The 12,613-nt window shown below is 39.8% G+C and overlaps 3 protein-coding genes across 5 annotated transcripts in view; 1 reads left to right on the top strand and 2 right to left on the bottom strand.

Moving 5' to 3' along the window:
• Positions 1-174: 174 nt before the first annotated feature.
• On the top strand, positions 175-3,687 carry pdx1 (pancreatic and duodenal homeobox 1). The gene is made up of 2 exons (XM_040126576.1): positions 175-745; positions 2,699-3,687. The coding sequence occupies exons 1-2, from the start codon at positions 364-366 to the stop codon at positions 3,082-3,084; spliced, it is 768 nt and encodes a 255-aa protein (XP_039982510.1). The 5' UTR covers positions 175-363; the 3' UTR covers positions 3,085-3,687.
• On the bottom strand, positions 1,840-4,585 carry urad (ureidoimidazoline (2-oxo-4-hydroxy-4-carboxy-5-) decarboxylase). Its single transcript, XM_040126574.1, has 2 exons — positions 4,361-4,585; positions 1,840-4,145 (listed from the first exon to the last, which is right to left on the bottom strand). Exons 1-2 carry the CDS (start codon positions 4,533-4,535, stop codon positions 3,787-3,789), a joined length of 534 nt encoding a protein of 177 aa, XP_039982508.1. The 5' UTR covers positions 4,536-4,585; the 3' UTR covers positions 1,840-3,786.
• Positions 4,586-4,674: 89 nt separating this feature from the next.
• Positions 4,675-12,613, bottom strand: part of flt3 (fms related receptor tyrosine kinase 3) — a 12,250-nt gene continuing 4,311 nt past the window's right edge. Inside the window, exons 8-24 of one of the 3 annotated variants that reach the window (XM_040126568.1) lie at positions 12,310-12,448; positions 12,018-12,195; positions 11,692-11,792; positions 11,443-11,557; positions 11,086-11,285; positions 10,867-11,009; positions 10,622-10,754; positions 9,582-9,686; positions 9,383-9,493; positions 8,956-9,112; positions 8,660-8,772; positions 8,373-8,488; positions 7,395-7,517; positions 7,167-7,278; positions 6,967-7,066; positions 6,031-6,136; positions 4,675-5,833 (exon numbers count right to left, since the gene is read on the bottom strand). In XM_040126568.1, the coding sequence (XP_039982502.1) occupies positions 5,621-5,833; positions 6,031-6,136; positions 6,967-7,066; positions 7,167-7,278; positions 7,395-7,517; positions 8,373-8,488; positions 8,660-8,772; positions 8,956-9,112; positions 9,383-9,493; positions 9,582-9,686; positions 10,622-10,754; positions 10,867-11,009; positions 11,086-11,285; positions 11,443-11,557; positions 11,692-11,792; positions 12,018-12,195; positions 12,310-12,448 (2,265 nt within the window). In that variant the 3' untranslated portion in view covers positions 4,675-5,620. Of the gene's footprint in view, positions 5,834-6,030; positions 6,137-6,966; positions 7,067-7,147; positions 7,279-7,394; positions 7,518-8,372; positions 8,489-8,659; positions 8,773-8,955; positions 9,113-9,382; positions 9,494-9,581; positions 9,687-10,621; positions 10,755-10,866; positions 11,010-11,085; positions 11,286-11,442; positions 11,558-11,691; positions 11,793-12,017; positions 12,196-12,309; positions 12,449-12,613 lie in introns of those variants that run through there. The other 2 variants (XM_040126569.1, XM_040126570.1) reach the window with 2 other exon arrangements.

The raw sequence follows: 12,613 nt of genomic DNA, 5'->3' as shown, positions 1-12,613 counted from the left end.
CAGATCCTGTTGCTGCTGTGGGGGCAAACAGGTGAATGCCAGGTAAACGTTACGGTATTTACAGAGGGACATTGATTTACGCGCTGGCAGCCGTTCTGTTAAATTTACTGAAAAAAATCCCACAAGCTGTAGAATATCCTGGAAACCGAGGGGGCTATAGGTCTGTCGTTTTGAGCAAACAGTGAAACCAATGGCTTGTGCGCTGCAGAGTCACATGGTGACAGAGTGACACACCTGTGTGGAGCCGTAAGGGCCTTGCGGTTGCGCCAGAGGCAGGTAGAGCAGAAGGTCCACGCCGGGGCAGGGCGCAGGTACGGTATATGTGCGCGCAAACGGTCCCACAGCCTCGGGTCCTCGGCAGCCATGAATCGGGAAGATCATTACTACCCCTCGCAGGTTTTTAAAGACTCCTGTGCCTACCAGAGCTCACAGGTTGAGGACTACAGCCACAGCCCGCCGCCCTGCCTCTACATGAACAGGCAGGTCCACTCCGTCTACACACCGCGGTCCATGGGAGCCCTGGAGCAGGCCAGTCTTCCTGACGTCGCACCTTCTTACAGTCTACCTTCCGTGCGAGAGGATCCAGGTGTGGCTCAGCTGCACCACCAACAGGGGCTCCAGCAGCAGGCTCTCCAGCCGGCCGCAGGTTATGGAGACACGGGGGAACAGAGCAGATATCACCTCCCTTTCCCCTGGATGAAAGCCACAAAATCCCACTCACACACCTGGAAGGGACAGTGGGCAGGTAAACCCTAAAGCTACATATCAGCAAAGTACATTTGTTTAAAGAGAATCACTGAATGGAGACCAACTGAATCTGAATAGGGGATGTCTCAAAGTGGGTTTCTCGTTGAGTACATTGTCGCTGCTTATCAAACAAGGCTTCAGTTTAACATACATTGAAGCATTAACAAGTGAGTTTCAAGTGAGTCTTAATGAAGACTATAATGAAATCATGCTCCCAACAACATGATCCTGGGTGTTTCAGTTTACCTTTGTCAGTCATTTCGTAAAAGGCCCGGAAGGTCAGCGCTTGCTTTTAGCAGGTCTTACCGTCACAAAAATGTGGGTTTTGTCTATACGAAACAGTTTCACCAATCGCCACATCTTCAGCCATATAGCCTGGATACTATAGAGTATAATAAGCTGTCAAAACATCCAATTACCGTTACTGGCAACCTAAAAAGAAGAAAACGCCTGTGGGGATTTTATATTAACAGTGAATTGTTCGCAGAAAGAAGGTTTTCAGGTTAAACGGAGTTACCAAATTGTTTAGTTTATCAAAACTAATTGTTTAGTTTATCAAAACTAAACAATTGAGACAACCAACCAAGTCCTAAAACAACTATAATTGAGACTGGGGGTTCTCTTATAACAAGTGGAAATTATCTTTCTAACGGTGGTTTTCGTGAGAGAAGACAAAGTACATCCTGAAGGTTTCTGCTAAAATGGACCTACCAATTTATCAGAGAAAATTCTCAAATTCTCAAGATTCTCAAATTCTCTTAAAATCGGTGTAGGCCACAGTGACCTCTCCTGTGAAATTGCATCCTACGCTGGTTCAACTTTTGCTCACATCTTTTTTGGTAAAATTCGGTGATTGATGTATCATGCCGCACACATCATTGCTGTGTTTTTTTCAACCCAGATTCAAATAATTTTTGCAATAAGCTGCAAGCAATTTGGCTACATTTAAGATGACATTAAAATGGGCTTCCATACCAAAGATGCTGTTGTGGGAAAATGCCAAACCTTCCTAAAACAGGCCTACTACTATATGTCCAAAGCAATAAAAGGACGCCATACGAAAAAACTGTTGTTTGTACCATTGTTGTTTTTACTGACCCTGACCACAAGCATTTGAACGGTCAGTGGCTAAACACGCTTTTTGCCTTCGAAAAAAATTGTTACAATTAAACTGTTAATTATAACAATTTGTAAAACAACAACAACAACAACAACAAAAACCTAAAATGTAGCCCGTACTTTCAATTATACTTTCATTGTGTGAATCAACACAAAAAGACATTTGGGGAATTTTTTTCCCAGTGTCTCATATCAGTTTAACACTGTGATAATATTGGTAATTATTGATAGTATATCTGATTGATTGCTGATATTAAAAGCCCCATTTTTAAGCAAGTGATGCATGTCTAATCGGGCTAACTGCAAACTGTAGACTAATCTTGGAATAAATAAAATTATGTGGCCATCGGTAAGCTACAGGAGTCAGTCCTCAACTGAGCTCATTCCAAAGTGAGTTTTGTGATTTAAAAACAAAATGGTTTTTTTTCCCCCCATAAGAACATATTACAGCTTTAGCGTGTCCTCATTTCACCTGTTGCTTCCAAAATTTCCCAAGCGGATCAAGGATGTATATTTTTGGTAAATCTGAAGTGACTGTAAATTCCTCGTAACATTACAAGTGAATAAATGTTTATTCTACTGGCTATCATAAGACAAATATGTACTGTTGTTTCTGCAGGAGCCTGCGGAGTGGTCAGAACCCCATGCAATTTTAATAATGCACATAGGTCATTTGCACTTAAAAAAAAATTAAGAACAATATTAACAAAATAAATTTAAAAGTATTTTTTTGGAGATCCAGTCCAAACAAAGCTGATAATAAACCATTAAATACCTTTTATACAACCTAATTTGTAAAGAGAATAGGACTAAATTTCCGTTCTGTCTCTAGGGCCATACATGATGGCAGAGACTGAGGAAAACAAACGCACGAGGACCGCCTACACGCGCGCCCAGCTGCTGGAGCTCGAGAAGGAGTTCCTGTTCAACCGCTACATCTCGAGGCCTCGCCGCGTGGAGCTGGCGCTGACCCTGAGCCTCACCGAGCGCCACATCAAGATCTGGTTCCAGAACCGGCGCATGAAGTGGAAAAAGGAGGAGGACCGGAGGAAGGCAAGGGGGGCCGAACCGGACCAGGACTCTTCCATCACCTCTGGTGACCAGGGGGAGGCCGCGGGAGGGGTCTCCTCCACAAACGGACCTCTAACCGCTACGCCGCCCGTTTCCCCGCTGCACGGTCACTCTCTCTCCGCTTCTGGGACCAGAGAGCCCGCATAGGCCCGCAGAAGACACTTATCCTCTAGACTACGACCTAAACTAATACTGCAAAGATTGAAACCCAATAGAAATAGGCTACAAGGCCCATATTTCAAGGCAGTGCCATTTGAGAGGATTTATATTTTCAGAAAGCCTGTGCGGTTCATAATTGGGCTGCTAACAGTGGACAGAGGGAAACAGCCTCTCCTTAAGTTAGGGTGTGAGATGGCATTTTTTAACTAATGTCCCCCCTTTTACTGAGATCTCCCTGAACTCACTGAAGGACCACCGTAAGCCCCCTTATTGGATATCACAGTGTGCCGTTTGTGGACTGAAGAGACATTTCTTCATCCTACTTTCGCCATGCATGCTTGGACATTTTTTTTGGACACCAGATGGCATGCTGAGACAACCCTACACAAACCAGTTGCACACACCTTTATGCATAATATGACTGTCAGGAAAATGTATTTGCAATATTATCAATGTTCACATGTGTTTATATAAGCTTACATCATGTAAATTGAAAAAAATCATAATCAATGTTTCACATATTTTATTGTTTGAAAAAATTAATTATACAGTATGATGGATGAAGAGCACACATAATACATACTTTGAATAAAACAAATACCACAACCTGCATAGGTCTGATAGCAATGGCAGTCTTTACGTCCAGGTGGTTTACCTGGCACAGGCTAAATTCAATATTAACGCCAGTAATTAATGGGTCATAACTTTTTTTGGAGCGTCAGGGAGCACGAGGCTCTGGAGACGCAGGCGGCATATCTTCTTCACCTCCTCTATGCCGCGCGCCCTCTCCACCACGCGCTCGTTCTGACAGCGCTCGGACAGCTGCCGTAAGATGCTCTCCTTGTCGTTCATCCGGGCGCAGATGACAAACGGGAACCCAAACCGCTCTTTGTACTCCTCGTTGAGCCGGGCCATGCGCGAGGCTTCCGCGGACTCCAGCGCGTCCAGCCCGGCACGTGCTTGCTCCTCGCGCGACTCCCGGGTCAATGTGCCCCTATGGAGGTCCCTGCCCGCGAGGTCCGGGTGACACCTGAGGATCCCCTCTTTACCTGGACACACAGAATGACTGATTATTGCGCTCAGTTTAAAAAAAAAAAAAAAAAAAAAAAAAATATATATATATAATGTATATCAGTGCCTTTACGCACAGAGTAAATGCCATTTATAAGGACCAGCAGCCGCTAAATAAGTTACCCAAAATTTCAACAGAGCTTAAACACAAAATATAACGAACAATTTATAAAAATGTAGATCTGTGCCTCACCTGATTCCGGCAGACCATCGATGAATTCAGTAATGGCAGCCTCCAAAGCAGGCAAGCTCACAAAGGGACGCCTCGACCACACAGCAGCTAATATAATGGGACATTTCTCCACCACGTTGCCAAAAATATTCACAAAATCATCGTAAGGAAGAGCATTTACTGTGTTGATGTCCATGTCTATGTGGGGACACTTTTTAGTGGTTGCACCGGCCGTGCTTATTGACCTTCGGACAGTACTTTGCAAAAAGGGTTAATGCACTAGTGGACACACAGAATAAGCCCCCGAAACCTGGCTGTGGTTAATCATTTATTTGTCAGATCAACTGCCAATCATCTGATGCTGAGACAAGGAGTTTACTTGCGAGTTTACAAGCAAATGCTCAACTGTCAAATGTTCGTTACAGGTTGACTTCTTCAAAGTGCAAACGTTGATCTCTGGCGTCACCTAGCGCTTAAAGGCAGCAACTGGAACTCGCATCTTGTGTCCCCCACCAAGAGGATTGAGTGGATTGGTTTAAAAAAAAAAAGTTTCTAGAAATTTAGAATTAACACATTTCTTTAATCTTTGCCCTTTTATTGTGAAATACTGGATAGTTATTTCTCTTAAAGCCCGTAGAAACTACTCAAATAAAACAATCTGGAGAAGGGAAAATCAGTCTTTGGATGAGTTGTTGACAGTTGAGACATAATGAGGGGTCACACATACACATGGCTTCATTTAAAGGGGACACAGGCCAAAAAGCCAAATCATTTGAAAACGACTGACCTACATACATTACAATCACAAGTGTTTCATTTAAAATGTAAAGTACATTTTATTGCAGGTATAATGCTTAAACTTGTCAAAACAATGTAAAAAAATATAAAAGCTGGGTTAACAAAATATATAAATGTATACAAAATTGGGCTTTAAACTGCTTGTTATAGCTGCTGATAGAAGAACAAGAACAAAACAAAATCCATAACATCACAATATTTAACAATATTTTACGGCAAAGGGTTGCTGCCATATAGTAGCTAGCCATATACATAATGTTCTGTTATGTATAACATTATGTGAAACTATGTTAAATACATGTTACATATTTTATTATTTAAACCCACCCATAATTCTAAAAATGCTGACAATATTTTATTAAAATATAAAACAAGTGCATTCCACTGTAACTCTTGAGATTATTATGAGTGGAATGTTTTATAAACTGTTTTCAAATACAGATAAAATGGTTTGAACATCAACATGCATTCAATGATAGGTGATCACTCCCTATCAGAAGGTTTCAGAAGTTTCTCCTCGGTAACAGTGTCTGAGTCAGACATTTCTGCTTTGCTCACTTCAGTTGCATGGGTTAAACAGTAGTCATTGGCTAACTGTGTCTTGTTCTCATCCTGTTTTGTCAAGGCGGAAATTACCAAAATGGCTGGTGCATTCTGATAGTCGCTGGAGGTCTGGTCGAGCATGTTGTGGTAGAGCTGAAAGAGGAAGTAGGTTGGTTAGAAAATGAAAACAAAACAGGTAATAATGCCACCTATTGATCAGATACAGAACCTACATTCTCTGTCCACTGGCGGAAGGGAAAGGCTAAAACTGCGCTTCAAATAGACTATTTCTAAAAATGTGTTTGAGTAGATTCTACACAAAAAATGTTGACCTTGCTGTACAAGCCTACCTTCTCCTCTCTTTCTGTCAGCTGGTCACACATAAAGGACACTAGTTTGGAGAAAGAAGGGCGGCTGCAGGGATCCAGGGCCCAGCACTTACACATCATCCCATACCTGGAGAAGAAAGACAGACAAAGAGAAGATTTATATATGGCTGTGGTGACTGGAAAGACCTAAGGTTTGTGAAGATATTCAGTTATCCATGATATCTAGAGATCAAGGGCAGCTGGACTACTGTATGTGTTTGGTCTGCAAGACAGTGGTGGAAGAAGTATTCAGATTTTTTACTTAAGTAAAAATACCAATACAACAATGTTACAATTCTCCATTGCAAGTGAAAGTCCTGCATTTAATAATACAGAAGTATTCTCAGCAAAATCTGATTAAAGTATCAAAAGTAAGTGAAAAGTGAAGTGAAGTGAAAAAATCTGCTAGTGCAGTTAGCTTAACCTGTTTCTAATTCATATGAACCTGTCTAAGGACCTGGCTTTATCTTTAAGCAAGGTGCATTGTTGCATTACACTTATGACAACTGAAACTTAATTTTAACAAACAAATTGATTTGCATCGAAAACAGGCTGGAATATTCTTACTGCACTGCAAAAAAACTTTTTTTGTATTAAAAGAACTAAATAATCTTAGTGCAGTAAATAGTACATTTCCCTCTGAACTGTAGTAAAGTAGAAGTATAAAATTGAAATACTAAAGTACAAATACTTAAAAATTGTTTAGTCCAGGTATAATCTATAGCAGTAAAAACCTACATCAGCATCCATCAGCATGCGTATTTATAGTGTCTGGTGTTGTTTCTTACTGTCCCCCCTTCGTTGTGAAAATGATTAAAATATTAACTATCATGATGGTGTGCAGTGATTTACAGTGTCAAATACTGTGTCCTTTTACTGGAGAAATATGAAGCTTGCATGGAGACTGAAGACACCTACACAGACTCATTGGCATAGTATGGACACTCCATCTTAAATCCTCTCTCAATCATCGAATAGAACGTGTGATCCACCTTCATCCCGGGATACGGAGTGACACCTGAAACCCACAAGTAAAAGCAGGTTTAATATTTAGTATTGTGGAGGGAATGATTTAAAATATACTGGTCATGGAGAGTACTTGTCTGTGAAAGCGATACCAAGTGAGAAGATCTCCCAAAGCAGAATGCCATAAGCCCAGATGTCACTCTTCATGGTGTACATCCCTTGAAAGATGCTCTCTGGTGCCATCCACTTCACTGGTAAACGCACCTGAAGGACAGCAAAGCCATGTCAACCACATCATTTGTGAGAAGTGATACAAGACAGACAGGATTTAGCAAAAAAAAATGATGTAAAACAAGCATCCGTGTTATCATTTCACATACATTTCCTCTCACAACGTAGTTGCAGTCGTTGTCGATGTCCCGGGCCAGCCCAAAGTCACCAATTTTCACCAGTCTGCCCTTTGTCACTAACACATTTCGAGCTGCCAGGTCTCGGTGGATACACTGCAGATACACAGGACCGGTTGTCAGTATATTGTGGTGTGATATTCTATCACACCACACATAATCCACCAAGACTAAATCCATAACTGTATTTTGACATTTGAATTTAAACATTTTGTGCTTTTGTGTCAATTTATTGATGTACTATTTGAACTTTGTTTTGGAAGTTTGGGCACTGACAGCATGTGACAACAGTTTTACATTTATGTGTTATAATGTCCATAAAAAAATCTGGCTAAAACAGACCAACAGTTGGAGATATAATAGGTCAGGTAAGTTTTAAAATTTTTTTTTATATCTATATCTAATCTATAATCCAACACTGTGTATGTTTAAGAATATATGCATATTGGGAAAATAAAGTATCTCTCTTTGAAAAACGAGCAGTTTCTTTTTATTAAAAAAAGTGTGGTGTGTAGTGCTGCAACTATGAATTATTTTATTATCAATTAATCTGCCAATCATTTTCTAGATTGATTGTTGGGTCTCTCAAATGCAAAAAATTTATTTGATAATGCCAATCAAAATTGATCAACAGTATAAAACCCCCAGATTATAAATGTAATATCAAATAATACAAATAAAAAAAGCAAATCCTTACAATTGAGAAGCTGGAACTAGGGATTGTTTGGTATTTTTGCTTCAAATGACCTTAACAGTTAATCTATTATCAAAAAAGTTGTTAATTTTTTTGATCCAATAATCTATTTATTGACTAATTATATCATCTGTGGTGATGTTGTGTATTATTAAAATATGGGAAACATAAAGGAACATTTGTGTTTTTGTAGAGGGTTAGCGGTTGGCAGATGTAAATGTTGACAGTGTCCATCGTGTGGCCCGTTTGTCTCTTACATTCTTGGAGGAGAGGAACTCCATGCCCTTGGCCACTTGGAAGGCAAAGCTAAGCAGGTCATCAAAGGTCAGGGCTTGCAGGTCATCTGCCTGATCATCTCGGTTTTCATAGATCTCTGGGTTTGCAGATAGAAAGAGATGAGTTAGGATCAACACAGATCAGAAGGATCTGTTATTCTCTTCCCATGCCGATCCCATTTGCACTTTGATGAACTCTTCATGTTAATATTTTAGTTTATCTGTTGACGACATGTATGTTCTCTTGTCTTTAGATGGCATTTTCTAACCTTCATAACCGTCCATGTTACCGGAGTTGAGGGCGAGGAGGTTGATGTCCTCCTGCCCCCTGGTGGTGGCACGATACATGGGCACATAATTGTCCACTGTTGTTTGAAGCTCACTGTGAAAACAAAAACATGATATGAATGATATTGTAATGTTAACTTCCAACAGAATAATTTTACAAATATATCTGTACCTATATAGAAACTATTCTTTATGTTTGATCTATCCTGTGTTGACCTCTTTGCTAAACTATGCCCAATATTGCTCCTCCTGTTTTTTCATTTTCCTATGTCCCCACCTATTGCTACTCTTAGGCTGCAGGTTGTGGTAAAGGCTGCTGAAGCGGTCCTTGTTGAAAGCATCCGTCACAGACTTGTGGTAGCGCTCACTGTTAACCTTAAGGTAGTTCAGCAGGTCTCCATAACAGCAGTACTGGAAAATCAGGTATACGGGTCCTAAATGGGGAAAACAAATAATAATTAGTGTTAGCAATCAGTTCACGTCTTCTGAGGAATGTCCTCTGCAGGATTTGAACTGATTACATCATGACTTACCCACAGTTACTGTATGCTAAATTCACCCTTAAGATCATCTGAAATCATGGTACTAGTTACAGTATATCGTGCCATCTGAGAAAACCCACCCGCTTAATTATGATAAAATCAGGTGCAATGAGTGTAAACACATTTGTTGTGCATGTGTGTAATTAGCAGTGGTAAATGTACCTGAGTCTGTGCATGCCCCAAGCAAGTTAACAATGTTGGTGTGGTGACCGATATGAGTCAGCATCTTGAGCTCTGACATCAGTGCCTCCTTCTCCACTGTCTGGTGTTTCTCTGCAGAGTCAACCACCACATCAGCCACTGAATCGACCCCCATAACATTTTGCATTTCACTCATGGAATAAATATATGAAACAATCACCTTTAAGCATCTTGACAGCCACCTGCTGGGAAACGCCAGGCTGGCTGATGCCATAGGCTATAGCTTGGACCACCATGCCAAAAGCCCCAGATCCAAGTTCTTCACCTGCAAATGACAGAAGAAAAACCCTGTGCATTAATTAGTTTCAATTCTCTTCACATTGACCTTGCAGGTGAGTGTAACTTTATTGGCACATTAAAATGAAACTTGGAACAAAAACATAAAAAAGGTATGGAAGTGGTGGAATGCAGTTATATGCATTTACTCAAATAGTGTACTTGAGTTTAGTTTTGAGGTACTTGTACTTAATTTGAGTTTTTCCATTTCGTGCAAATTTATACTTCTACTCTTGTAGTTGCTTTTCAGATTAAAATTTTTAAATAAAAAACCTTGGACAGGCTTTTAAAAATGCATTGTTAAAGATTAAACCAGTGATTCCCAACTTTTTTGTCTTTTGACCCCTTACAACAAAAGAAACTTCCTAGTTCGGACCCCTTGTCAATCTTCAGTTGTCAGTGAGTTCATAGTAGTTCTACCAAGGAGTGATTTACACTCTAAACTTCTCTAGTGGTCTCATTTAAAAAAACGCTCAAGGCCAAAAGAGCTAAAACTCTCCAAAATTTCGCATAAAATGAAAGATGAGAGAAAAATCTGACAATCCTTTTGTCTCATCAATAATCTTAGAACCCCTCACATTTATTTTCTGAACACTGGATTAAATTACCTAGTTATAAATAAATAGGTAAAACTAACTCCACTTTGACCCACTACAACAAAAAATGCTGCTTACACACTGATGCATCATTATTAACAATTTAATATATCAGTTAAGGAGGTTGATTTTCTGCTAATGTTATACCTTTACTTTTAGTACTGAAAGTAAATTTGGCCTATAATACTTTTGTACTTTTACTTAGGTAGGGTTTTATATACAGAGTTTTTACATTATTGGATTGGTATTTTTACTTGAGTAAAGGATCTGAGTACTTCTTCAAACACTGAAGTGTGTTATCGTGTCTCATGTGTAGTATAATTCATACCCAGTTCCAGGTTCTCCCTGGGAAACTCCCATTTCAGGTCGTATTCAAAGTCGTTGAAGTTGATGTAGATGTAATCATTGTCATTGGGTCCAACCATTTGGATGATCTGAAGCTGGGGCTCATACTGGGGTTTCTATTGGAAGCAAAAGGAGCTGCAGTTATGTCTTCACGTGTCTGTGCTTTCATGTATTTTCGCATATGTGTGTGTGTGTGTGTGTGTGTGTGTGCCGATGCATAATATATACCTTCTTTTTGACAAAGTAAATGAGCACCACAGTGACTACTGCCAAAGCCAGAAGCAGGAGGAAACTGCTTACTTTCAGCACCATCAAGCTGTCATTAGCAGTATATTGAGCACCTGAAAACAGAGATGTATAAAGAACAGTTTCTAATGACATTAAATGTCTTCAAAAACCAAGGAAATGACATTTAATAATTTTGTAATGTGAAAGAGATCTTGCTACCTCTGGAGGCCTGGTGTGACGGTGGGTGGTATATTGAGTAGTGACACCAGGAGCCTACTGAGTTTGTAAGGCAAAACCTTAAAAGGTGTCCACTTGCTTGTTCTCTTCTCAGTGAGCTCTTGATTGTTTTGTTACAGAAGACATCACGGTCTGTTTGAAAGGTGTCTGGGATCTCGTTCCAGGAAGAATCAGTTTCACAACTGCAGTGAAAACAAAAAGCGGGGACTTGAAAAATCCGAATCTGAGTGTGTGTGTGTGTGTGTGTGTGTGTGTGTGTGTGTGTGTGTGTGTGTGTGTGTGTATTCACGTCAGGGCTACAATGCCCTCTTACCTGAGCATCTCTAACAGTTATCATACCTGCCATTGGGTGAAGAACAAAACATCCAGGTATAATTTGCTGGCACAAGACTCACAGTCTCAACGGTGAGGGTATTATCAGTTTTGTTAACCTGAAAAAGGAACTTTGGTGTGTCTGAAACAAAAATCAGTGGATAATAAGCTTTGCACTATTTAAAATATAACTTCAAAATAAGTCTTAAATGTGATATAATTGTGCAGAGGTTACAATGTTAAAGACATACCAGACATACGATTAATCCCTCTTACCAGCAACACACAATGATATAGTCATTGTTTCTTTTTGCCCTCCAGCCTCCAAGTGTAACTTGTAATCTCCTGATTTGAGTGGATCACATAGCTTCACAGTCCTGAGAAAACAGTGTTATTAGTTGAAAGCATCCAAATGTCATGCCTCTTTAAATTATATACCTCATATCTTATGATAATATTTACCAATAGTAGTTGTCTATTATTGCTAATGAAAAGGCCCATGTGTTTTGTACATTTCTACATGCTGACAACCTTTTGTAACATTTTTAGAGGTTCATTGGTTGATATGGTTGAGCTCCAGAAGCATCACTTCATGGAATTACCTGTGTTTTGTTACCCATTTGTCTTTGATGCATTTAGTCATAGTTTGATCAGGAGCCTCCCAGGAACAGTGCTGGAGAACAGGGTGGTAGGAGACACTGGCTTGCAAACAGGAGGTAGATGCATTCTGAGAAGGTAAAACTTTGCTCTTATCCAACTGGACAGAGAGGAAACCTTCAGCTGAGGCAACACAAGAATAAAATTAGTATATATACAAATGAGCTTAAATATTAGAGAGAACAAGAATAATTCAGAATTATTCATTGATAACAGTTTTAAATTAGCTCCACTAACCCTGGACATGAATGTAAACAGACTTAGTTTTGTTTTTTGGACTCCTGCAGGTATATGTGCCACTGTCCTTCACACTAACTGATTTGATGAACAGGTACGTCATTAGACTTTGAAAATGTAAGTCATTTTTAATGCAGATCTGGAAGAAAAACATAGTTATGATATGAATGGGGAAGGTCAATACAGTAATTTGTGAATGGAGTCTCAGGCTAAGGAGTAGCGAAATACGGTGGGTTAGTTTGAAGACAAACATAAATGGAAAGAATTCACATGAAAATTTATAGAAAATCTAATTTGTCTTAGT

This window comes from Xiphias gladius, chromosome 5 (assembly GCF_016859285.1).
Source record: "Xiphias gladius isolate SHS-SW01 ecotype Sanya breed wild chromosome 5, ASM1685928v1, whole genome shotgun sequence".
NCBI lineage: Eukaryota > Metazoa > Chordata > Actinopteri > Istiophoriformes > Xiphiidae > Xiphias > Xiphias gladius.
The sequence above is the reverse complement of the archived record's forward strand: the minus strand, read 5'-3'. Positions and strand labels throughout refer to the sequence as shown.

Bases quoted from the DNA above. Each gene is read 5' to 3' on its own strand.
- pdx1 (XM_040126576.1), top strand. From the start codon at position 364: ATGAATCGGGAAGATCATTACTACCCCTCGCAGGTTTTTAAAGACTCC. The intron at 746-2,698 runs GTAAACCCTAAA...TTCTGTCTCTAG, and splicing joins CTGGAAGGGACAGTGGGCAG to GGCCATACATGATGGCAGAG.
- urad (XM_040126574.1), bottom strand. From the start codon at position 4,535: ATGGACATCAACACAGTAAATGCTCTTCCTTACGATGATTTTGTGAAT. The intron at 4,146-4,360 runs GTGAGGCACAGA...CTGTGTGTCCAG, and splicing joins CGATGGTCTGCCGGAATCAG to GTAAAGAGGGGATCCTCAGG.